Source organism: Oncorhynchus gorbuscha, linkage group LG13, assembly GCF_021184085.1.
Source record: "Oncorhynchus gorbuscha isolate QuinsamMale2020 ecotype Even-year linkage group LG13, OgorEven_v1.0, whole genome shotgun sequence".
Taxonomy (NCBI): Eukaryota; Metazoa; Chordata; class Actinopteri; order Salmoniformes; family Salmonidae; genus Oncorhynchus; species Oncorhynchus gorbuscha.
Window position 1 is genome coordinate 56174465 of NC_060185.1, and position 27087 is coordinate 56201551.

Sequence of the window (27087 nt, forward strand, 5' to 3'; positions counted from 1 at the left end):
TTATAAGGGCAAAAGGGGGTGCAACTCAACATTAGAAAGGTGGCCAAGGTGACGCTGAGGGTGGGTCAGTGGATTACCCTACTTCCTTTGTCACAGTGGCAGCCATTCTGGCCCAGCAGCCAGGGGCTACATACGCTAAAGCCCAGTTCCTGATGTTGTAACATCGGTACTGTTTAGACTAATCGAGGACTTGTGTTTTCAAACACAGCAATAATTGTTGCCAGTTTGGCTTTTTATGATATTAGTTATTTGTCTACAGACATCTGTCAGAGCATGTTCATTACAACATTTCCCTGAGTTGTTAGGACACTAGTCAAACTAGTGAATGACGACTGGCTAAAGTAAACAACCCTGCAAGATCAAACCCTGACAGTAGGAATGAGTACGCTCCATACTAGCCTCGAACACACACAGTTAAATAAAATCACACTCACTCATATGCAAGCACACACATTGAACCAATGCGTCCCCCAAAATAGGAAAAGATCTCGCTCTCACAAACACACATGAACATGCACATTCTCATCCATGGGATGAGGGTTCATGTCATTAAATAGTTTGGGTTTGGAGGGAGGGAGAGAGAGAGAGAGGAAGGGCAATCACAAGACCAGGCCATGGATGAATGACCCTCCCTCCATCCCAGCGTTCGTCTCTCCCCAGGACACCCTGCCAAATGAGGCACTGATTCATTAGGCAGACACTCAGACCACTCAGGCTCAGGCCCCACTCTCCTATACTTTCATTCTCCTTTCCTCAGACAAGACATGGCTTATAACTAGGGCTGTTGCAGTTACCATATTACCTCCAAACTGGCGGTCACGAGTCATGAAGGCAGTCACATTCCAAGCGACCGTTAAGATCACGGAAATTAGGCTTCTCGAAACTCTGATGCTGCTGATGGTCATTATTAGCCTACCAAACTTGCTAACTGACTGGTACTCAGGACTCTACATCCATTCAATGATAATTGAAAATCTAATCAAACACTTCATGAGAGCCCATGAGCTAATGTTGCGCAGCAATTCTATAGGCTATGCAATTGAGCGAGAAAACAGAGTGATGACTTCTATTAAAAAGAGGAGGGTCCCATCAAGGCTCTAGAGTAGGACAGCAGTCTAAGTCACTGCATCTCGGTGCTAGAGGCATCACTACAGACCCTGGTTAGAATCCAGGCTGTATCACAACTAGCCGTGATTTGGAGTCCCATAGGGCGGCGCACAATTGGCACAGCATCGTCCGGGTTAGGGTTTGGCCGGGGTAGGCTGTCATTGTAAATAAGAATTTATTCTGAACTGACTTGCATAGTTAGAAAAGGTTAAATTAAAAATAATTCTATAGGCTAGGCCTACTATATTTATTTCTCAACTTTCCTAATATTAAGCACATTGCTTATCTTTACAACAGGAGTATAGCCTACCTGGCTGGCATGAAAATGAACCACGGGAAAAGCGTCCTCCTTACGTTATTTAAGTGCATTAGATGACATGTATTTTTTTCCCCTACCCCTGCTTTGAGACAGGTGCATGATAATGGTTCAGTCTAAATCAAAACAAATGTCACACATATATTAGTTAGCATATGTAAAGACCAGATTAAATAAATAGTAGTCTGATGGGTGACAATATTACCCTATCACTTATGAATTAAATATAATACTTATGAAAGATGCCAAGCGTAACGCAATGAAACAATGTCTTTTTTTTGCGACTTTCAAATCACAGTCGCACCTGATGTAGCCTAGCCCATAGGCCTATAGATTTTGATAACATATAGACCTATGGGTTAGGCTATGTTTTGATAAACCTAAATGCATACATAAGCAGCACGTGAGTTTCAAGTTTGGGGAAGATCATTTTCACCAAAAAAACACACCTTTACAATAAAAGCATTACATGCATAATTGCATTTGCGGTCACTTTTGATAAATGGTGTTTTCCTGTGAATGGAACATTCACGCAAATAGCCTACTGCTGTGTGCACATTGCTGCTCTTATAATGTAAAGAAAAAACCCAATAGCTTTCTCAACATTTTGAGCTAAACATTCTGATCTGTTGCATCAGCCACATTGTGTTTTTGTTGCTAGTGGTTGTATTAATTTGGGATCTATCAATAAAGGTAAAAATAATAATTCACAGACTATTTTTGGAATATTGATTTCTCGCACAGAATTGTTCGACTTTTGTATTATGGGGGATAGTACAGTTGTGGCCAAAATATTGAGAATTACACAAATCTTAATTTCCACAAAGTTTGCTGCTTCAGTGTCTTTAGATATTTTTGTCAGATGTTACTATGGAATACTGAAGTATAATTACAAGCATTTCATAAGTGTAAGATGCTTTTATTGACAATTAAATGACGTTTGATGCAAAGAGTCAATATTTGCAGTGTTGACACCTCTTTTTCAAGACCTCCGCAATCCGCCCTGGCATGCTGTCAATTAACTTCTGGGCCACATCCTGACTGATGGCAGCCCATTCCTGCATAATCAATGCTTGGAGTTTGTCAGAATTTGTGGCATTTTGTTTGTCCACCCACCTCTTGAGGATTGACCACAAATTCTCAATGGGATTAAGGTCTGGGGAGTTCCCTGGCCATGGACCCAAAATATTGATGTTTTGTTCCCCGAGCCACTTAGTTATCGCTTTTGCCTTATGCTCATGCTGGAAAAGGCATTGTTCATCACCAAACTGTTCCTGGATGGTTGGAAGAACTTACTCTCAGAGGATGTGTTCTTTATTCATGGCTGTGTTCTTAGGCAAAGTTGTGAGTGAGCCCACTCCCTTGGCTGAGAAGCAACCCCACACATGAATGGTCTCAGTATGCTTTACTGTTGGCATGACACAGGACTGATGGTAGCACTCACCTTGTCTTCTCCAGACAAGCTTTTTTCCAGATGCCCCAAACAATCGGAAAGGGGATTCATCAGAGAAAATGACTTTACCCCAGTCCTCAGCAGTCCAGTCCCTGTACATTTTGCAGAATATCAGTCTGGCACTGATGTTTTTCCTGGAGAGAAGTGGCTTCTTTGCTGCCCTTCTTGACACCAGACCATCCTCCAAAAGTATTCACCTCACTGTGCATGCAGATGCACTCATGCCTGCCTGCTGCCATTCCTCAGCAAGCTCTGTACTGGTGGTGCCCCAATCCCGCAGTTGAATCAACTATAGGAGATGGTCCTGGTGCTTGCTGGACATTCTTGGGTGCCCTGAAGCCTTCTTCACAACAATTGAACCGCTCTCCTTGAAGTTCTTGATGATCCGATAAATGGTTGATTTAGGTGCAATCTTACTGGCAGCAATATCCTTGCATGGTTCCGGTTCCGGTTGGAGCGAGTGGTCGCATCTGCACGTCGCTCCAACGGGTAGTATAACTTTTTCATTATATTTCATTATATCACAACGGTTTGATTTGTCTTATCTTAGCAATTTCTTCTCAGCTAGCTACATAGCCGTCTTTGTATCAAAGATAATTGCGTAATTATCGTATTTCGCCGTCCTAACGTAGTCTTCACTAGCCAGCTAGCTAACGTCCACTGATTAGCTGCACTGGAGAAACTATTACACTCAACTGAACGACTTGATTAGTTTAGTGTTAGCTAGCTACATAGCTGTCTTTGCTGTCTTCGTATCATCGTATCATCGTATCCAAGATAATTGTGTTGTTTAGGTTTAGAGTGTGTAGTCTTAGAGTGATTATCTTAATTTACCGAGGTTAGCTAGCCAGCTATTTGTCGTCCTTAACGTAGGTGACTCTGCTAGCTAGCCAACAGCTAGCCAACGCTAGCCAACGTCTTCTGTATAGAACTCAACTACCCGGTCACATTCACAGGTAGTATCACATTTTCACTTCATTTCATTACAGTACAACGGTTTGATTTGTTTGATCGTAGCTAGCTACTTAGCCGTCTTTGTATCAAAGATAATTGTGTAGTCTAGAGCGATTTTCTAGGTTCGCTAGCCATCTATTGTCGTTCTTTTAACGCAACGTAACGTAAACAACACTGCTAGCTAGCCTGCTAGCCCCCGAATAGCAACACTGCAGAAACTATTACACTCAACGGAACGACTTGATTAGTGTAGTGTCAACAACGCACCCACTGCCAGCTGGCCTACTTCAGCAGTACTGTATCATTTTAATCATTTTAGTCAATAAGATTCTTGCTACGTAGCTTAACTTTCTGAACATTCGAGACGTGTAGTCCACTTGTCATTCCAATCTCCTTTGCATTAGCGTAGCCTCTTCTGTAGCCTGTCAACTATGTGTCTGTTTATCCCTGTTCTCTCCTCTCTGCACAGACCATACAAACGCTCCTCACCGCGTGGCCGCGGCCACCCTACTCTGGTGGTCCCAGCGCGCACGACCCACGTGGAGTTCCAGGTCTCCGGTAGCCTCTGGAACTGCCAATCTGCGGTCAACAAGGCAGAGTTCATCTCAGCCTATGCCTCCCTCCAGTCCCTCGACTTCTTGGCACTGACGGAAACATGGATCACCACAGACAACACTGCTACTCCTACTGCTCTCTCTTCGTCCGCCCACGTGTTCTCGCACACCCCGAGAGCGTCTGGTCAGAGGGGTGGTGGCACCGGGATCCTCATCTCTCCCAAGTGGTCATTCTCTCTTTCTCCCCTTACCCATCTGTCTATCGCCTCCTTTGAATTCCATGCTGTCACAGTTACTAGCCCTTTCAAGCTTAACATCCTTATCATTTATCGCCCTCCAGGTTTCCTCGGAGAGTTCATCAATGAGCTTGATGCCTTGATAAGCTCCTTTCCTGAGGACGGCTCACCTCTCACAGTTCTGGGCGACTTTAACCTCCCCACGTCTACCTTTGACTCTTTCCTCTCTGCCTCCTTCTTTCCACTCCTCTCCTCTTTTGACCTCACCCTCTCACCTTCCCCCTACTCACAAGGCAGGCAATACGCTCGACCTCATCTTTACTAGATGCTGTTCTTCCACTAACCTCATTGCAACTCCCCTCCAAGTCTCCGACCACTGCCTTGTATCCTTTTCCCTCTCGCTCTCATCCAACACCTCCCACACTGCCCCTACTCGGATGGTATCGCGCCGTCCCAACCTTCGCTCTCTCTCCCCCGCTACTCTCTCCTCTTCCATCCTATCATCTCTTCCCTCCGCTCAAACCTTCTCCCACCTATCTCCTGATTCTGCCTCCTCAACCCTCCTCTCCTCCCTCTCTGCATCCCTTGACTCTCTATGTCCCCTATCCTCCAGGCCGGCTCGGTCCTCCCCTCCCGCTCCGTGGCTCGATGACTCATTGCGAGCTCACAGAACAGGGCTCCGGGCAGCCGAGCGGAAATGGAGGAAAACTCGCCTCCCTGCGGACCTGGCATCCTTTCACTCCCTCCTCTCTACATTTTCCTCCTCTGTCTCTGCTGCTAAAGCCACTTTCTACCACGCTAAATTCCAAGCATCTGCCTCTAACCCTAGGAAGCTCTTTGCCACCTTCTCCTCCCTCCTGAATCCTCCGCCCCCTCCCCCCTCCTCCCTCTCTGCAGATGACTTCGTCAACCATTTTGAAAAGAAGGTCGACGACATCCGATCCTCGTTTGCTAAGTCAAACGACGCCGCTGGTTCTGCTCACACTGCCCTACCCTGTGCTCTGACCTCTTTCTCCCTCTCTCTCCAGATGAAATCTCGCGTCTTGTGACGGCCGGCCGCCCAACAACCTGCCCGCTTGACCCTATCCCCTCCTCTCTTCTCCAGACCATTTCCGGAGACCTTCTCCCTTACCTCACCTCGCTCATCAACTCATCCCTGACCGTTGGCTACGTCCCTTCCGTCTTCAAGAGAGCGAGAGTTGCACCCCTTCTGAAAAAACCTACACTCGATCCCTCCGATGTCAACAATTACAGACCAGTATCCCTTCTTTCTTTTCTCTCCAAAACTCTTGAACGTGCCGTCCTTGGCCAGCTCTCCCGCTATCTCTCTCTGAATGACCTTCTTGATCCAAATCAGTCAGGTTTCAAGACTAGTCATTCAACTGAGACTGCTCTCCTCTGTATCACGGAGGCGCTCCGCACTGCTAAAGCTAACTCTCTCTCCTCTGCTCTCATCCTTCTAGATCTATCGGCTGCCTTCGATACTGTGAACCATCAGATCCTCCTCTCCACCCTCTCCGAGTTGGGCATCTCCGGCGCGGCCCACGCTTGGATTGCGTCCTACCTGACAGGTCGCTCCTACCAGGTGGCGTGGCGAGAATCTGTCTCCTCACCACGCGCTCTCACCACTGGTGTCCCCCAGGGCTCTGTTCTTGGCCCTCTCCTATTCTCGCTATACACCAAGTCACTTGGCTCTGTCATAACCTCACATGGTCTCTCTTATCATTGCTATGCAGACGACACACAATTAATCTTCTCCTTTCCCCCTTCTGATGACCAGGTGGCGAATCGCATCTCTGCATGTCTGGCAGACATATCAGTGTGGATGACGGATCACCACCTCAAGCTGAACCTCGGCAAGACGGAGCTGCTCTTCCTCCCGGGAGGGGAAGGACTGCCCGTTCCATGATCTCGCCATCACGGTTGACAACTCCATTGTGTCCTCCTCCCAGAGCGCCAAGAACCTTGGCGTGATCCTGGACAACACCCTGTCGTTCTCAACTAACATCAAGGCGGTGGCCCGTTCCTGTAGGTTCATGCTCTACAACATCCGCAGAGTACGACCCTGCCTCACACAGGAAGCGGCACAGGTCCTAATCCAGGCACTTGTCATCTCCCGTCTGGATTACTGCAACTCGCTGTTGGCTGGGCTCCCCGCCTGTGCCATTAAACCCCTTCAACTCATCCAGAACGCCGCAGCCCGTCTGGTGTTCAACCTTCCCAAGTTCTCTCACGTCACCCCGCTCCTCCGTTCTCTCCACTGGCTTCCAGTTGAAGCTCGCATCCGCTACAAGACCATGGTGCTTGCCTACGGAGCTGTGAGGGGAACGGCACCTCAGTACCTCCAGGCTCTGATCAGGCCCTACACCCAAACAAGGGCACTGCGTTCATCCACCTCTGGCCTGCTCGCCTCCCTACCACTGAGGAAGTACAGCTCCCGCTCAGCCCAGTCAAAACTGTTCGCTGCCCTGGCCCCCCAATGGTGGAACAAACTCCCTCACGACGCCAGGACAGCGGAGTCAATCACCACCTTCCGGAGACACCTGAAACCCCACCTCTTTAAGGAATACCTAGGATAGGTTAAGTAATCCCTCTCACCCTACCCCCCTAAGTTTTAGATGCACTATTGTTAAGTGACTGTCCCACTGGATGTCATAAGGTGAATGCACCAATTTGTAAGTCGCTCTGGATAAGAGCGTCTGCTAAATGACTTAAATGTAAATGTAAATGTAAGCCCTTTTTGCGTAAAGCAATGAAGACAGCACGTGCTTCCTTGCAGGTAACCATGGTCGACAGAGGAAGAACAATGATTCCAAGCACCACCCTCCTTTTGAAGCATCCAGTCTGTTATCTGAACTCAATCAGCATTACAGAGTGATCTCCAGCCTTGTCCAATACAGAATCACTGACATGATGTCAGCGGGTCCTTTTGTGGCAGGGCTGAAATGCAGTGGAAATGTTTTGGGGGGATTCAGTTCATTTGCATGGCAAAGAGGGACTTTGCAATTAATTGCAATTCATCTGATCACTCTTTATATGAAGTATATGCAAATTGCCATCATACAAACTGAGGCAGCAGACTTTGTGAAAATGTATATTTGTGTCATTCTCAACTTTTGGCCACAACTGTTGATTGACATAGGTTAGTGCTTTTGCTGTTCATTAGGCATACTGATCTTGTTGGCTGACGAAAAGTAAATGTGGACAGTTCTTCCAATATCTTCAATATGTACCTTGGAATTACATAAGGACACACACAGTTGCGTCCCTGATGTGTCTGAGCCATGTGAGTGAGGTGCTTCGGAGCAGGAAGCACTCAGGGAGAAGGGCACAATGCAGCACTCCAGGCCAGGGGCACATAGGCCACTGGCCACATAAGGCATGCATTTCTTTTAGGGTGCATTACGGCCACACAATGGGGATGCCGCTGGGAAATTGGAGGCATTAGCAAGTGCTTGTCAAATTGTGAATGAGAGACTGATGGAAGAGTGTACAGCCTGCACAAAAACAAAGCAGAGCTCATACCTTTCAATTTAAAAAAATCATCATTAGAGTCGCATCATTTGAAAGTTTGGGCATGACCCACATCAACACCATTATCCCAGAAACCCTAGACCCACTCCAATTTGCATACCACCCCAACAGAAGTATAGATGATGCAATCTCAGGAGGCTTTGGGCTTGCACCAGCTGAGTTGGCACAAGTTGATATCAATGATTGAAACCCCGGACTCATTGCTCTCGCTCTCTTTTTTGTTCATTAACACAGGCGGTCCAAGGTGCCGCAACGCCGGACACAGAGTGACCCACCTGTTACCTTTTAATTGCATTTCTCCCCTCCCTATTCCCCCCAACCTTTATTAAAGAGCAACTCTGATTTGAGCACCGCAAAAAGGTCTCCCGCTGTCTTATTTTATTGTGAATTTCACCTCTGATTCCCCTGGGCTGCCACAGTTGGTGGAGAATGTGGGCACAACCCTTCCATGCTCTGAACTACCAATAAAATAAGAAGCAGATGGTCATCATGGAAGATGCTGTAACTCAGCTGGCCTTCAGGAGGCAGTTACACAGCTTAGCCAAGGAGTGGTACAGCCGGACCAAATGATGGAACCAGACAATATCCTCACCAAGCTAATTTCTGAAAATGACATTGGTATTTGAGTGCAATGCAGAGAGAGCGCGATGGCTCAAGGAGGACTGGGCTGGCAAAGTGGCCCCTGTCTGACTGGAGAAGCCCAGAGGGCCTGGAGGGACTTGGCACTGGCGGACTTCAACAACTACGCTGCTCTAAAAACTGCCCTCTTGGCCCATTATGGGCACAACTTACCAACCTGGGCCCATCGCTTCTACTCCTGGGCCTATGATGTCCATGCCCCGGTAAGACCTTAAATATCCAAGCTGGTTAGACTAACTAAAAGTTGGCTTACCACAGGGGATGGGCCATCAGCAATAGATTGACTGGTAATGGACCAATGTATCTGGGGCCTCCCCACTGACGCAAAGCGCCATGCTGCCCAGAGCAACCCCCCGTTGACGTCCTGGTCGCTTTATTCTAAAATCACCAAGTTACTTTAGAGATGTTGCGAAGCAGTAGGCCTGAAGTCAAGGCTGAACCAACTAGGGAGACGCCTATTTCAAATCAAATCAAATTTTATTTGTCACATACACATGGTTAGCAGATGTTAATGCGAGTGTAGCGAAATGCTTGTGCTTCTAGTTCCGACAATGCAGTGATAACCAACAAGTAATCTAACTAACAATTCCAAAACTACTGTCTTATACACAGTGTAAGGGGATAAGGAACATGTACATAAGGATATATGAATGAGTGATGGTACAGAGCAGCATACAGTAGATGGTATCGAGTACAGTATATACATATGAGATGAGTGTGTAGACAAAGTAAACAAAGTGGCATAGTTAAAGTGGCTAGTGATACATGTGTTACATAAGGATGCAGTCGATGATGTAGAGTACAGTATATACATATGCATATGAGATGAATAATGTAGGGTAAGTAACATTATATAAGGTAGCATTGTTTAAAGTGGCTAGTGATATATTTACATCATTTCCCATCAATTCCCATTATTAAAATGGCTGGAGTTGGGTCAGTGTCAATGACAGTGTGTTGGCAGCAGCCACTCAGTGTTAGTGGTGGCTGTTTAACAGTCTGATGGCCTTGAGATAGAAGCTGTTTTTCAGTCTCTCGGTCCCAGCTTTGATGCACCTGTACTGACCTCGCCTTCTGGATGATAGCGGGGTGAACAGGCAGTGGTTCGGGTGGTTGATGTCCTTGATGATCTTTATGGCCTTCCTGTAACAACGGGTGGTGTAGGTGTCCTGGAGGGCAGGTAGTTTGCCCCCGGTGATGCGTTGTGCAGTCCTCACTACCCTCTGGAGAGCCTTACGGTTGAGGGCGGAGCAGTTGCCGTACCAGGCGGTGATACAGCCCGCCAGGATGCTCTCGATTGTGCATCTGTAGAAGTTTGTGAGTGCTTTTGGTGACAAGCCGAATTTCTTCAGCCTCCTGAGGTTGAATAGGCGCTGCTGCGCCTTCTTCACGACGCTGTCAGTGTGAGTGGACCAATTCAGTTTGTCTGTGATGTGTATGCTGAGGAACTTAAAACTAGCTACCCTCTCCACTACTGTTCCATCGATGTGGATAGGGGGGTGTTCCCTCTGCTGTTTCCTGAAGTCCACAATCATCTCCTTAGTTTTGTTGACGTTGAGTGTGAGGTTATTTTCCTGACACCACACTCCGAGGGCCCTCACCTCCTCCCTGTAGGCCGTCTCGTCGTTGTTGGTAATCAAGCCTACCACTGTTGTGTCGTCCGCAAACTTGATGATTGAGTTGGAGGCGTGCGTGGCCACGCAGTCGTGGGTGAACAGGGAGTACAGGAGAGGGCTCAGAACGCACCCTTGAACCCCACTTCAAGACTGACTCCTATTACTGAACGCAGATCACCCCGAGGCAGCGACCGCTAGTTAGCGGGGACCAGAAAAGGTGTCACACCTGGCCTGGAGCTGCCCGGAAAACAATGAGTCCCTGCCATGGCCAGTCCCGTAGAGAAGACCACCAGAAGGTGTGACTACCTCACAATCTACTGGGCCCACAAAGCCACTGCAGCCCCCAGATCCCTGTCAAAATAGGCATTCAGGATAAGGCCACCTTCTTGGACACAGGTAGTATGGTCACTCTCATCAAGCCTCAATTTGCTGCTGACCCCTTAGGGCTGCCCATAACAGTGGCTTGTATGCATGGAAAAGTATGAAAAGTTACCCCACCTGCCACGAGGAAGGTGCAAACCCCTCAAGGTAGCTTTGTGATTGTAGCTGGGGTAGTAAAGAAAATCCAAGTAGATGTCCTACTGGGCTAGGCCCAATTTTCCAGAGATTCTGGCGCAGAGGGGTTACAGCCCCTAGGAGAACAGCTTGGGGAAAAGGAGAATGGTTCCCCGATGTAGAAGCGTCATACCAGCCTGTGCTGCTGCTTCCCCACCCATCTCCTCAGACTCTGTGGAGGCCCCAGCCAATCCCACCTCGGCTCTCCCCAGCACCGACCGAGATAAAGAGAAACCCGGGGAGGAGAACTACCCTGGCAAAATGTTTTCAGAGTTTCCCTTTGCGGAGGAGGGAAAGGGAACCTCCCCGGGACAGTTTGGCACTACCCAACTCACCAATCCCAACCTGCAGCAGGCGAGGATGAGAGTTGTCGGTGGAAAACCAGTAGATGGGGTGAGTGAATGTGCCTTTCCCAATTTTGCTGTCAAAAATAATTTATGTGATCAGGTTGTGAAAGTGGGAGACTAAATGGTAGTGCCCAAATTTTACATCTCCAAAGTCCTATACCTAGCACACTCACGTTTGCTTGGAGCACAAACCTATGATCGGTTTCTGGCTTGGTTCCACTGGCCCGGAGTGAAGAGGGCTGCCCAGGATTACTGCTGACAGTGTGCGAATGCCAGAAAACAGCCCCAAAAGGTAACCTATCAAAATCCCTTTACCAATGATCAAGATCCCTTTTCAGAGGATAGCCATGGACATAGTGGGACCTCTGCCCATGTCCAATCGAGGACATAGGTACATCTTGGTAATCATGGACTACGCCACCCGCCATCCTGAGGCCATCCCACTACGTGCCACCAGCGCCCATGCCATGGCACGGGAACTGTTCCTTCTCTTCAGTCGGGTGGGGATTGCAGAAGAAGTCCTGACCGATAAAGGATCGTGCTTCATGTCCCGGGTAATGAAATGAAATGCATGGGATGTTAAAGGTGAGCCAAACCGATGGGCTCGTGTTAAGGAAAGCCCATTGGGACCAACTAATACTCTTTGTTCTGTTTTCCATCAGAGAGGTCCCACAGGCATCCATAGGATTCTCATCCTTCGAACTCCTATACGGCAGACGGGCCCCAGGCATGCTGGACCTGGCAAAAGATGCCTGGGAGCAACAACTTTGCCCTCACCAGTCAGTTACTGAATAAGCAGAGGAGATGCGCCACTACATGGCGAGAGTCTAGCCTCTGATGCGGGAACACATGCTCCAGGCTCAGCAGGCCCAAGCCCGGGTCTACAACAGGGGGGGCCCCGTCTCCTCGAATTCACTCCAAGAGAACTGGTCTTAGTACTCATCCCTAAGGTGGAGGCTCTTTCAACCTGGCCTTAGCCCACCACAAAGAAGCAGGTAAAAACCTTTCTTGTGTTGGTGGGGTATTATCAACGGTTTGTTCTCCAGTTTGCCATGATTGCTGCCCCTCCCCGTAACTTTGGTTTAAGCACCGCAAAGCGGTCTCCGCATGTCTTATTTTATTGTGAATTTCACCTCTGACTCCCCTAGGCTGCCACAGTATGCTATTCTCTTCTAGAAAAGACTACATTTTCTTCCTATCATGTTTCTTTAGACCTGTCTGTTCACAGAGAACAATACAGGAGGAGAGATGTAGGGGTATTTGTGTGTCTTATTGTTCAAGTCAAGTTCACTCGTTTCTTAGCCTGGTGTCACGGTGGTGGTGATTCTCCAACAGCATGAATGTGGAAGAGGAGCCATTCCACTGATGAGCATGATATGACTATAACCACTAACCAATGGCAGAGCAGACATGTGTAATCATACACATATTAGAGCCACTTTGCTCCCATCCAGGGAGAGGAGGAGATACTGGACTGTGTGGTAGTGGATGGAAGCCTGGTCTTAGATCGGTTCACTCTGTCTTGCCCACTCCTATGGTCATTGTCACACCCCAAGACAGCATATCTGAGATCAGGCAAGGTGGATGGGGAGGGGACTCACCGATGACGATGAGGGTGTAGTTGATGTTGACGCTGCCAAAGCCATTGGTGGCCTTGCAGATGAAGGTGCCTGAGTCCTCGCCCTCCACATCTTTTATGCGCAGTGCCTGCTGCAGCACCCGGAAGCGCATCCAGCCGCTGTGGATGTTGCGACCGTCCTTGGTCCACATGATGAGGGGTGGCGGGTCGCCCTCCACTGGACACTGCAGCTTCATGGTGCGCCCGATCCGCACCGTCTGCCGGTGGGCGATCTTCTCTGCCACGCGGGGAGGCCCTGGGACAGGAGAGGGAGACGTAAGAGTGTTACAATGGGACATACAGAAAACTGAATCAATCAGTAATATGTAGCTAGTGTCATACGTCAGGCAGAGATTGGCTGCCATGCAGAACATAACAAAGCAGAGCCTGGTAACGACTATAATCTGAACTGAGATCAAGTTCCAGCCATGAAAACATCAACCTTAAACAGAAGCTGGTGTGTCCTGATTTGAGGATTAGAAAAACAGTGTGTCTGTGAGGAGATGTTAAGATTAAATGAAAGGTGGAGCGGAGAGGGGGAATTTGAGGGGGTGATTTAAAAAAAGGAGAGTATGCATAGGAGAGTGGGAGAAAGGCAGACAGACAGAAAGAAAAGACAAAGGATTCGTCTTCTTTCATCTCCATTCTCTCCTCTTAAATAAATGTGATACTGGTTATGGATCCCAGCAGTCTAAAACAGATCCATGTGAGCAGCATGTCTGAATCCTAGCTCATCTTTCTGCATAAATCACATCATGCTCATACACAGTAACATTTACACAGAGTTCAGTCCCTGGGCACCAGAGGCTAACAAGCCTTTACTGCCTCGTAACTCACACATCTTGAGCCCTCGTACCATCCAAAGTCAACCTTTTTAATAGCCAAAGTGAAATAAATCTAAGAAAAATGCTAACACTAAGTATTTGACTACAGGACAACTCGTGTTTAATGTGGTTAGTGTTAGCCATCCATAGAGCTAGCTGTGCCGATGTGTGGAGAGAGGCTTCAGTGATGGCTTCTCCAGTCTAAACACTGCATGGCTCACCCGTCGGAGTCTGGAGGCAGGAAATTGATATAGTCACTGTTTATGTCTGTGGGGAAATGGTAACCACCGTACCTTGTCAGCTGGCCACTTTGCCCTCCTCACCTACCGTGCTGTGTCTGGGTGGATCTCATTTGGGTTGTTTGTGTGCTGGTCTTACTACTCTGTTTGTGTTTGTGTTTGTGTTTGTGTGTGCGCGTGTGCCAGTATCACTACAATGTGCTCCGTGGTTATTTGATTCTTCCTGGGTTAACCCCCCAGAGTAACACTTGCCAGAGCTCCCTCTCTCTACCATGCTGTGAGTCATGCTAATGCCCATTAGCGTAAAGCTAATTCCAGATTTGTTTCATATGACTGGCATGAAATGCAGTCCAATGAGGCCTTTGATGAGAAACATATGCGAAAATAAAAAAAATCTCAAGCAATACAATGTTTGTTCAGCTTTGACTGTCACCTTCCTATCATGTCCATTCATCCTCTAATCTGTTTCAGACAATCATGTCACAGAAATGGGTATCATGCGTGAATAATCCTAGAGAGAATTCTGGAATATGTTTAGAGGGGGCACTACCAGTCTTGCCAAGATGATAGCGCTCCACTGTTTTCACAGGAGAGCACGAGAACCGCCATTTTGACGCATGGAGTTTGAAAGTGTGAAAATAAATTAGTCACAGTCAGGAATTCATTGCAGCCATTGAGTTGCTCATACTGAGAGGCTCTGGGGCCCAACAAAACCATACCACATCACCACACATCCCAGAGATCACAGAAGCACAACCCTGCTTTTCACTCCTCTTTTGCCAAGAGTGACGAATTGAACATACATTAGACACATTTTTGAGGAGCTTTCCTTTACGTTGGAGGGACTGGCTCTAGAATATTTTTGATAATTATTTTTTTCATTTACATTTTTTAAAAACTTTTACCCCTTTTTCGTGATATCCAAATTGGTAGTTACAGTCTTGTCCCATCACTGCAACTCCCCTACGGACTCAGGAGAGAAGAAGGTTGAGAGCCATGTGTCCGCCGAAACACGACCCTGCCAAGCAGCACTGCTTCTTGACACACTGCTCGCTTAACATGGAAGCCAGATGCACAAATGTGTCAGAGGAGACACTGTCCGACTGGCGAACGAAGGTCAGCTTGCAGACGCCCGGCCCACCACAAGGAGTCGCTAGAGCAGAATGGGACAAGGAAATCCAGGGACTCCCCTAATCGCTGGGTAAATTGTGCGCCGCCTCATGGGTCTCCCGGTCACGGCCGGCTGTGACAGCCTGGGATCGAACCGGGGGCTGTAGTGAAGCCTCAATCACTGTGATGCAGTGCCTTAGACTGCTGGGCCACTTGGGAGGCCCTGGAATAAAAAATGTTACCTCTCTGTTGGAATGACACAGAAACTACCAAAAAAACAATTCAATGAGATTGTCTGTGAGTTTAGGATCTGCGTGGATGTGTTTATGTAAATGTGTGTGTGTGTGTGTGTGAGAGAGAGAGATAGAGAGTGAGTGAGTGAGAGAAAGTTGTAGAGGGGGAGCAGAGGGAATTGTGCGGAGAGGAAATTGCAGGCTGGACCTTTTAAAACACAATCTGTTTTGTCCATTTCAACCTAAATGCATTACCCTATGCTGCTGTCATGTTTTGTCATTTATTATCTTGTCTTGTCCCTGTGCTTCCCATTCTATTCGTTTCCCTCTGCTGGTCTTATTAGGTTCTTTCCCTCTTTCTATCCCTCTCTCTCCCCCTCCCTCTCTCACTCTCTCGCTCTCTCTTCTCTCTATCGTTCCGTTCCTGCTCCCAGCTGTTCCTATTCCCCTAATCAATCATTTAGTCTTCCCACACCTGTTCCCGATCCTTTCCCCTGATTAGAGTCCCTATTTCTTCCTTTGTGTTCCGTTCCTGTCCTGTCGGTTCCTTGTCTAGAATTCACCGTGCTGTGTTTGTGTATCGCCCTGTCGTGTCGTGTTTTCCTCAGATGCTGCGTGGTGAGCAGGTGTCTGAGTCTGTCTGGTTCAAGTGCCTTCCCGAGGCAACCTGCTGTTCACCTGCTGTTCAAGATCGAGTCTCCAGTTTGTCCTCGTCATTTCGAGTGAAAGTTGTGTTTTTTGTTTGTATTTACTTTACTGGATTAAAGACTCTGTTTTCGCCAAGTCGCTTTTGGGTCCTCTTTCACCCGCATGACAGAAGGAACCGACCAAGGAATGGACCCAGCGACTTCAGACGCTCGTTACACTGCCGTCGAGATCCAAGGAGCCATGCTCGGCAGACACGAGCAGGAATTGTCTGCTGCTCGCCATGCCGTGGAGAACCTGGCCGCTCAGGTTTCCGACCTCTCTGGACAGTTCCAGAGTCTACGTCTCGTGCCACCTGTTACTTCCTGGCCTGCCGAGCCTCCAGAACCTAGGGTTAATAACCCACCTTGCTACTCCGGGCAGCCCACTGAGTGCCGCTCCTTTCTCACGCAGTGTGAGATTGTGTTCTCTCTCCAACCCAACACATACTCTAGAGAGAGAGCTCGGGTTGCTTACGTCATTTCACTCCTTACTGGCCGGGCTCGAGAATGGGGCACAGCTATCTGGGAGGCAAGGGCTGATTGCTCTAACAAGTTCCAGAACTTTAAAGAGGAGATGATTCGGGTTTTTGACCGTTCAGTTTTTGGTAGGGAGGCTTCTAGGGCCCTGGCTTCCTTATGCCAAGGTGAACGGTCCATAACGGATTATTCTATTGAGTTTCGCACTCTTGCTGCCTCTAGTGAGTGGAACGAGCCGGCGCTGCTCGCTCGTTTTCTGGAGGGACTCCACGCAGTGGTTAAGGATGAGATTCTCTCCCGGGAGGTTCCTTCAGATGTGGACTCTTTGATTGCTCTCGCCATCCGCATAGAACGACGGGTAGATCTTCGTCACCGGGCTCGTGGAAGAGAGCTCGCATCAACGGTGTTTCCCTGCTCCGCATCGCAACCATCTCCCTCCTCTGGCTCAGGGTCTGAGCCCATGCAGCTGGGAGGGATTCGCATCTCGACTAAGGAGAGGGAACGGAGGATCACCAACCGCCTGTGCCTCTATTGCGGAGTTGCTGGACATTTTGTTAATTCATGTCCAGTAAAAGCCAGAGCTCATCTGTAAGCGGAGGGCTACAGGTGAGCGCAACTACTCAAGTCTCTCCATCAAAATCCTGTACTACTTTGTCGGTCCATCTACGCTGGACCGGTTCGGGTGCTACATGTAGTGCCTTGATAGACTCTGGGGCTGAGGGTTGTTTCATGGACGAAGCATGGGTTCGGAAACATGACATTCCTTTCAGAGAGTTAGAGAAGCCTACGCCCATGTTCGCCTTAGATGGTAGTCATCTTCCCAGTATCAGATTTGAGACACTACCTTTAACCCTCACAGTATCTGGTAACCACAGTGAGACTATTTCTTTTTGATTTTTCGTTCACCGTTTACACCTGTTGTTTTGGGTCATCCCTGGCTAGTATGTCATAATCCTTCTATTAATTGGTCTAGTAATTCTATCCTATCCTGGAACGTTTCTTGTCATGTGAAGTGTTTAATGTCTGCCATCCCTCCCGTTTCTTCTGTCCCTACTTCTCAGGAGGAACCTGGCGATTTGACAGGAGTGCCGGAGGAATATCATGATCTGCGCACGGTCTTCAGTCGGTCCCGAGCCAACTCCCTTCCTCCTCACCGGTCGTATGATTGTAGTATTGATCTCCTTCCGGGGACCACTCCTCCTCGGGGTAGACTATACTCTCTGTCGGCTCCCGAACGTAAGGCTCTCGAGGATTATTTGTCTGTGTCTCTTGACGCCGGTACCATAGTGCCTTCTTCCTCTCCGGCCGGGGCGGGGTTCTTTTTGTTAAGAAGAAGGACGGTACTCTGCGCCCCTGCGTGGATTATCGAGGGCTGAATGACATAACGGTTAAGAATCGTTATCCGCTTCCCCTTATGTCATCAGCCTTCGAGATTCTGCAGGGAGCCAGGTGCTTTACTAAGTTGGACCTTCGTAACGCTTACCATCTCGTGCGCATCAGAGAGGGGGACGAGTGGAAAACGGCGTTTAACACTCCGTTAGGGCATTTTGAGTACCGGGTTCTGCCGTTTGGTCTCGCCAATGCGCCAGCTGTTTTTCAGGCATTAGTTAATGATGTTCTGAGAGACATGCTGAACATCTTTGTTTTTGTCTATCTTGACGATATCCTGATTTTTTCTCCGTCACTCGAGATTCATGTTCAGCACGTTCGACGTGTTCTACAGCGCCTTTTAGAGAATTGTCTCTACGTAAAGTCTGAGAAGTGCTCTTTTCATGTCTCCTCCGTTACTTTTCTCGGTTCCGTTATTTCCGCTGAAGGCATTCAGATGGATTCCGCTAAGGTCCAAGCTGTCAGTGATTGGCCCGTTCCAAGGTCACGTGTCGAGTTGCAGCGCTTTTTAGGTTTCGCTAATTTCTATCGGCGTTTCATTCGTAATTTCGGTCAAGTTGCTGCCCCTCTCACAGCTCTTACTTCTGTCAAGACGTGTTTTAAGTGGTCCGGTTCCGCCCAGGGAGCTTTTGATCTTCTAAAAGAACGTTTTACGTCCGCTCCTATCCTCGTTACTCCTGACGTCACTAGACAATTCATTGTCGAGGTTGACGCTTCAGAGGTAGGCGTGGGAGCCATTCTATCCCAGCGCTTCCAGTCTGACGATAAGGTTCATCCTTGCGCTTATTTTTCTCATCGCCTGTCGCCATCTGAGCGCAACTATGATGTGGGTAACCGTGAACTGCTCGCCATCCGCTTAGCCCTAGGCGAATGGCGACAGTGGTTGGAGGGGGCGACCGTTCCTTTTGTCGTTTGGACAGACCATAAGAACCTTGAGTACATCCGTTCTGCCAAACGACTTAATGCCCGTCAAGCTCGTTGGGCGTTGTTTTTCGCTCGTTTCGAGTTTGTGATTTCTTACCGTCCGGGTAGCAAGAACACCAAGCCTGATGCCTTATCCCGTCTGTTTAGTTCTTCTGTGGCTTCTACTGATCCCGAGGGGATTCTTCCTTATGGGCGTGTTGTCGGGTTAACAGTCTGGGGAATTGAAAGACAGGTTAAGCAAGCACTCACGCACACTGCGTCGCCGCGCGCTTGTCCTAGTAACCTCCTTTTCGTTCCTGTTTCCACTCGTCTGGCTGTTCTTCAGTGGGCTCACTCTGCCAAGTTAGCTGGTCATCCCGGTGTTCGAGGCACTCTTGCGTCTATTCGCCAGCGCTTTTGGTGGCCGACTCAGGAGCGTGACACGCGCCGTTTCGTGGCTGCTTGTTCGGACTGCGCGCAGACTAAGTCGGGTAACTCTCCTCCTGCCGGTCGTCTCAGACCGCTCCCCATTCCTTCTCGACCATGGTCTCACATCGCCCTAGACTTCATTACCGGTCTGCCTTTGTCTGCGGGGAAGACTGTGATTCTTACGGTTGTCGATAGGTTCTCTAAGGCGGCACATTTCATTCCCCTCGCTAAACTTCCTTCCGCTAAGGAGACGGCACAAATCATTATCGAGAATGTATTCAGAATTCATGGCCTCCCGTTAGACGCCGTTTCAGACAGAGGCCCGCAATTCACGTCACAGTTTTGGAGGGAGTTCTGTCGTTTGATTGGTGCGTCCGTCAGTCTCTCTTCCGGGTTTCATCCCCAGTCTAACGGTCAAGCAGAGAGGGCCAATCAGACGATTGGTCGCATACTACGCAGCCTTTCTTTCAGAAACCCTGCGTCTTGGGCAGAACAGCTCCCCTGGGCAGAATACGCTCACAATTCGCTTCCTTCGTCTGCTACCGGGTTATCTCCGTTTCAGAGTAGTCTGGGTTACCAGCCTCCTCTGTTCTCATCCCAGCTTGCCGAGTCCAGCGTTCCCTCCGCTCAAGCGTTTGTCCAACGTTGTGAGCGCACCTGGAGGAGGGTGAGGTCTGCACTTTGCCGTTACAGGGCACAGACTGTGAGAGCCGCCAATAAACGCAGGATTAAGAGTCCAAGGTATTGTTGCGGCCAGAGAGTGTGGCTTTCCACTCGCAACCTTCCTCTTACGACAGCTTCTCGTAAGTTGACTCCGCGGTTCATTGGTCCGTTCCGTGTCTCCCAGGTCGTCAATCCTGTCGCTGTGCGACTGCTTCTTCCGCGACATCTTCGTCGCGTCCATCCTGTCTTCCATGTCTCCTGTGTCAAGCCCTTTCTTCGCACCCCCGTTCGTCTTCCCTCCCCCCTCCCGTCCTTGTCGAGAGCGCACCTATTTACAAGGTACATAAGATCATGGACATGCGTTCTCGGGGACGGGGTCACCAATACTTAGTGGATTGGGAGGGTTACGGTCCTGAGGAGAGGAGTTGGGTTCCGTCTCGGGACGTGCTGGACCGTTCACTCATTGATGATTTCCTCCGTTGCCGCCAGGATTCCTCCTCGAGTGCGCCAGGAGGCGCTCGGTGAGTGGGGGTACTGTCATGTTTTGTCATTTATTATCTTGTCTTGTCCCTGTGCTTCCCATTCTATTCGTTTCCCTCTGCTGGTCTTATTAGGTTCTTTCCCTCTTTCTATCCCTCTCTCTCCCCCTCCCTCTCTCACTCTCTCGCTCTCTCTTCTCTCTATCGTTCCGTTCCTGCTCCCAGCTGTTCCTATTCCCCTAATCAATCATTTAGTCTTCCCACACCTGTTCCCGATCCTTTCCCCTGATTAGAGTCCCTATTTCTTCCTTTGTGTTCCGTTCCTGTCCTGTCGGTTCCTTGTCTAGAATTCACCGTGCTGTGTTTGTGTATCGCCCTGTCGTGTCGTGTTTTCCTCAGATGCTGCGTGGTGAGCAGGTGTCTGAGTCTGTCTGGTTCAAGTGCCTTCCCGAGGCAACCTGCTGTTCACCTGCTGTTCAAGATCGAGTCTCCAGTTTGTCCTCGTCATTTCGAGTGAAAGTTGTGTTTTTTGTTTGTATTTACTTTACTGGATTAAAGACTCTGTTTTCGCCAAGTCGCTTTTGGGTCCTCTTTCACCCGCATGACAGCTGCTGCTGCTGGCTCCACTTGGGGATCTAAAGTACCTTAAAGAGGCAGCAGCCTCCTGTTTTCCTCTGTCTCTCAATAGATCTCTCTTTAAGCTGCATACTACCATTTCTCTTTATTCCCTTTCATGGCATACTGGCTTACGGTATGCAGGGAGGGGGCACGCATGTCTGGAATGTCTACTAATGACAAACAAAAAGTATAATTCCTTTCGGCTATGTCCGCTGACCAACGTCAACATTGTCAAAGAGGTCTGATTGTCCTTGTATCCTTGTGAGTCTGAGCTGTGATCATAGTCTGGAAGAGGAAGAAGAATTACCCAGCAGATACACTGTCTATTGGCCAGTGAGTCAAAAATGGACCCTTGGTCTGAGTCCAATGCACAATATTGTTGCTGGCATGCGTCAGGGCTTGGAGAAGGGGAGTTGGGATCTGTGGAATGCTTTTGATTATTAAGCAGGACTTAGAGCTAATGTGTTCTCTGAGCCAGAGTCTTCACTTTGAGGAGGTCAGGGTGAGCCTGGTGATAACCGATAGGCCTACCACACCATCCTAGACCATAGATTAACCCTACCACGTCAACCTAGACTGTAGGTTCAACCCTACTACATCATCCTAGACCAGGGGTTACCAACGAGGGGTTCTAGGAACCCTGGGGGTACTTGACCTATCCATGGGAGTACTTGAGAAGACGCATGCGTCCATAGCGTTACTGGTAAGACGCACATGAGGGGGTACATCAGAGGTACTCTGGGTAAAGCAAAATTCAGTTGGTGGTACAGTAACCGAAAAAGGTTGGGAACCACTGTCCTAGACCATAGGTTATCCCTACCACACCTTCCTAGACCATAGTTACCCCTACCATAGGTTACAATATGTTATCACTAATAAAAACACAACACTGGAATGAATTGCATGATTGAAATATAATGTTTAAAACAACAATACATTTATGAGATTAACACACTTTTCAAAGATCAGTGAGCAGTAGGGGAAATTTTCAATTTTACAATAGCCAATTTGACAACCTGGATTTTGTTGGGTGACTATAGACATGGGATTCAAAATAGCACTGGTTCCCTAGGCAATGACACTGCGCTCCCTCTCAAGCAGGGTTCCCCAACTGGCGGTCCACTGGGCCAAATTTGCCCCCTGGTGATTTTATTTGGCCCCCCAAGTGTTCAGAACAAAAAACAATGTTTCAATATTGGACATAAAACATTGCAGAAACACCAGCAAATCAGCTCCAAGTAATATTTATTTTGGAAATCTGTTCCAAAGTATATAAGCAGTGTAAAAAACATTAGGAACACCTGCTCTTTCCATGACATAGACTGACCAGGTGAATCTACAGTTGAAGTCGGAAGTTTACATACACCTTAGCCAAATACATTTAAACTCAGTTTTGAACAATTCCTGACATTTAATCCTAGAAAAAATTCCCTGTCTTAGGTCAGTTAGGATCACCACTTTATTTTAAGAATGTGAAATGTCAGAATAATAGTAAAGAGAATGATGTATTTCAGCTTTTATGTCTATCATCACATTCCCAGTAGGTCAGAAGTTTACATACACTCAAGTAGTATTTGGTAGCATTGCCTTTAAATTGTTTAACTTGGGTCAAATGTTTCGGGTTGCCTTCCACAAGCGTCCTACAATGAGTTGGGTGAATTTTGGCCCATTCCTCCTGACAGAGCTGGTATAACTGAGTCAGGTTTGGAGGCCTCCTTGCTCGTACATGCTTTTTCAGTTCTGCCCACACATTTTCTATAGGATTGAGGTCAGGGCTTTGTGATGGCCACTCCAATACCTTGACTTTGTTGTCCTTAAGCCATTTTGCCACAACTTCGGAAGTATGCTTGGGGTCATTGTCCATTTGGAAGACCCATTTGCAACCAAGTTTTTAACTTCCTGACTGATGCCTTGAGATGTTGCTTCAAACAATCCACATAATTTTCCTCCCTCATGATGCCACCTATTTAGTGACCTGCACCAGTCCCTCCTGCAGCAAAGCACCCACACAACATGATGCTGCCACCCCCATGCTTCACGGTTGGGATTGTGTTCTTCAGTTTGCAAGCCGCCCCTTTTTTCCTCCAAACATAATGATGGTAATTATGGCCAAACAGTTATATTTTTGTTTCATCAGACCAGAGGACATTTCTCCAAAAAGTATGATCTTTGTCCCCATTTGCAGTTGCAAACTGTAGTCCGGCTTTTTTATGGCGGTTTTGGAGCAGTGGCTTCTTCCTTGCTGAGCCGCCTTTTAGGTTATGTCGATATCGTTTTACTGTGGATACAGATTCTTTGTACCTGTTTCCTCCAGCATCTTCACAAGGTCCTTTGCTGTTGTTCTGGGATTGATTTGCACTTTTCGGACCAAAGCGCTCCTTCCTGAGCGGTATGATGGCTGCGTGGTCCCATGGCATTTACCAGTTTGCCAAGAACTAAAACGCTGCTGGGTTTTTCACGCTCAACAGTTTCCTGTGTGTATAACGAATGATCCACCACCCAAAGGACATCCAGCCAACTTGACAACTGTGGCAAGCATTCGAGTCAACATGGGCCATCATCCATGTGGAACGCTTTCTACACCTTGTAGTCCATGCCCCGATGAATCGAGGCTGTTCTGAGGGCAAAAGGAGGTGCAACTCAATGATAATGTTTTAGTCAAATGTTATCTCTGTTTGGGCTTCTTGCAGTCACCTTACAGTCTACAATTATTTGTAATTATGTTACTCCTTGGCCCTTAAGGCCCAGTCCTTGATCTAAAAAAGTTAAAGAACATATACACATCCAGGTACTTTTTGCAGGTTTAGGGGTGAACTCATGAAATATAAAAAAAATACAATTCCGCACACTGCTGTTCATGATCCCAGGTGATTGTATTGATACAACATTTCAACCCTTAGGTATTAATAAGGCATCAATATCCCAGGTGGGTGTAAAGGCCCTATATAGGGGCCTGACATCACTTCCTTGAGCTCCAAATTCATTGTGACTGTCTGCTGAAGTGGTCCAAGTGAACAGAGAAAAGACGACAGAGGGGCGAAAGGAAAAGATGATGATTGGGTCTCTAACCTTTACCTTCCCCTAGGGAGGGGAGAAATGAGGGACTGGTGGGATTTCTCATGTTGCCACCATGGGCTTTGCAGAGCCAACAGCAACATACTGTATCTCAGACAGACCAGAACATGGCCAGCCAACAAGCACTATTTTTTAGTCTCGCTCTCCCTCCCATCAGAGCAGGCTCCATCCCAAATAGCACCTTATTTAATGTACTACTTTTGGCCAGGGCCCATGGCTCTGGTCAAATGCAAAGATAAAGGTTAGGAAACGATGGTGGGACAATACATTTCAGCACATTTAGTTTCCCAACAGAAAGGCCCATCACAATCGTCACCTGGTTGGAAAACCAAGACACACATTCTCTCTTTTTTCCACCCATAGCTTTCTAAACACCCCCTGAGAGCCTCATTCTCTCGCTCTTCTTACTCCTTCCTTCCCCATAGCCTAGGGTGACCCGGCAGAGTGATGACTACACATTTAGAGAGACCGCACTGTCTCTCCTTTAGACAGGTAATTTCAACCGCTGTCAATAGGTAAATTGCTCCCAATTGGTAAAGCATAACAGTTAACACTAGCCCGGGGCTGGGAGGTGGATACGTTTACACTAAGCACTGGGAACTTAAATCACAGCCACACTTTCTTCATAATATCACCATTCACACCTTTACTGAAGTGACTTATCTGAAAATAATTTTTCAGAGGTCCTCCTGAATTATAGATGAATAATAATCAGTTGCAATCAACCCACATGGTGTAGTTACTACAGTGCCTCTCTGATCTCTTGACATTTGTTACATGGCAGAAATAAGAGAGAGAGCAGAGGAAGAGAGGGTGGGTGAGATAGAGGGAGAGAGAGGAATAGAGGGAGAGAAAAAGACATATGAATCCAGCCTGCGTCTCCTTCCCCCTTTAGCGACCCTGCAGCTCGAGGCTGGTGGAGGGACTCCGTGTTAGCACAGGGTTCTGGGAAAGCCGAGTGTTGGGCACTGAGCGGATCATGTTGCCACACTGACCAGTCAGCAAATTCCATCCTTAAAGTTCCACTTGCTGTTTTGAGAAAAGGGGCGAGGTCTGAGGTCCATGTTTCAGGCAGGCAAAATTAAACATCAGTGCTCCTGTGAGGCTCCACTCCACCATTTTCTTTCTGGCATGATGTGCGCTGTTTGACTGATGCATTATTGATTTGTCTGAGTAAGAATGTTCTGACTGCCTGGTTGTGAAAACAAGACGCCATGTGTCCATGGGATTCATTGGACAAAAAGCCTGGCCATGTCAAAAGAACCACAAGGAGGTCTTTCTCAAAACCAACTCCATTGTCCTAGCTCTGAGTAATGGCAGTGAGTTAACGGAGAACTGGAAGTAATCCAGCCCCCACAATTACCTCTTGTTTTGTCCAACATCTATTCATCTCTATTCATCTTCAAACACACCTGTCTTTTTTAGGGTTAACAAAACAGATTGCAAAATAAAGAAATGTTGCAATCAGACCTGGAACATGCACTGTAAAATCAGTGAAAAAAAGATTAACAGTTTCAGAATCATTTTAAAAGAGCAACCAAAAAGCCAATATCCTGAGGTAGAGTTTAATGGATAGCATTCTTCCAAAAGGTTATTAAGTATTTTACTGGAACCCAGTCGAAGAAAACTTGGGCCTGAATGACAATTATCCAGACGTACTCGAAAGGAAAGGAGTGATTAAAAAACTACGTAAAATGTGCAGATAATTCCCAGGCCTGTGACCTGGGTATAGGCGGGAGAGGAGCTGGAAAGCTGTGGCAGGAAGAGTGTGTTAAAGGCCACAACTATGATTACACTGCCACTATAGGGGCTTTATACAGTATTTCACAGGGGGTAGCTAAAAATGACCCTCCATGAGTATCGGCCCATCCCCCTCTCAATTTTACTGAGCTGGGAAGCAACTGAACAAACTAATTCCACCCCAACCAACCTTGACCATCGGACTCTAACTATTAATTAATAGGGCAACAGGACTTCACAGGACCAGGGCCACAAAGAGTAACTGTGCTGTGAGTAGGCTACAAATAACCCAATTAGTCTGTCTCCCTAGCCTAGGCCTAGCATGCAAAAACATATGGGATGTAGAGCAGTAGTATTGTGCCTATGTTCTGAGCAGAGCTCCCCACACACCAACACAGCCCCCCCTTCCCCCTTTTGATGAAGGATGTAAAACAGGAAGCTATAAATGATCAGTGGCTGTACTGCTTTCAACACAATGACATGGCTCCACATATATAGTATTATTTCTGGTATTTCAGGTGTTTGTGCAGAATAAGTTTACATACAGTGTATTTGGAAAGAATACAACTATTCAGACCCCTTGACATTTTTCACATTTTGTTATGCCAGTCTTTTTCTAAAATTGATTAAATCGTTTTTTCCTCATCAATCTAAACACAATACCCCATAAAGACAAAGCGAAAACAGGTTCAGATATTTTAGCAAATGTATAAAAAAATAAAATATCACATTTACATAAGTATTCAGATCCTTTACTCAGTACTTATTTGAAGCACCTTTGGCAGCGATTACAGCCTCGAGTCTAATTCGGTAGGATGCTACAAACTTGGCACACCTTTATTTGTGGAGTTTCTCCTATTCTTCTCTGCAGATCCTCTCAAGCTCTGTCAGGTTGGAGGGGAGCATCGCTGCACAGCTATTTTCAAGTCTTTCCAGAGATGTTTGATTGGGTTCCAGTCTGGACTCTGGCTGGGCCACTCAAGGACATTCAGAGACAAGTCCTGAAGCCATTCCTGTGTTGTCTTGGCTGTGTGCTTAGGGTTGTTGTCCTGTTGGAAGGTGAAGCTTCGACGCAGTCTGAGGTCCTGAGCACTCTAGAGCAGGTTTTCAAGATTCTCTGTACTCTGCTGCGTTCATTTTCCCTCAATCCTGACTAGTCTCCCAGTCCCTGCCGCTGAAAAACATCCCAACGGCATGACTCTGCCAGTACCATGCTTCATAGTAGTTATGGTGCCAGCATTCCTCCATTCCACCAAGAGTTCAATCTTGGTTTCATCAGACCAGAGAATCTTG

General features: G+C 47.6%; 1 protein-coding gene across 3 annotated transcripts in view; it reads right to left on the reverse strand.

Moving 5' to 3' along the window:
* Nucleotides 1-27087, reverse strand: part of LOC123993189 (fibroblast growth factor receptor-like 1) — an 89542-nt gene that overhangs the window by 46564 nt on the left and 15891 nt on the right. For all 3 annotated transcript variants that reach the window (XM_046295067.1, XM_046295066.1, XM_046295064.1), the window contains one exon: nt 12913-13185. In XM_046295067.1, coding sequence (XP_046151023.1) covers nt 12913-13185 — 273 coding nt within the window. The remainder of the gene's footprint in view (nt 1-12912; nt 13186-27087) is intronic.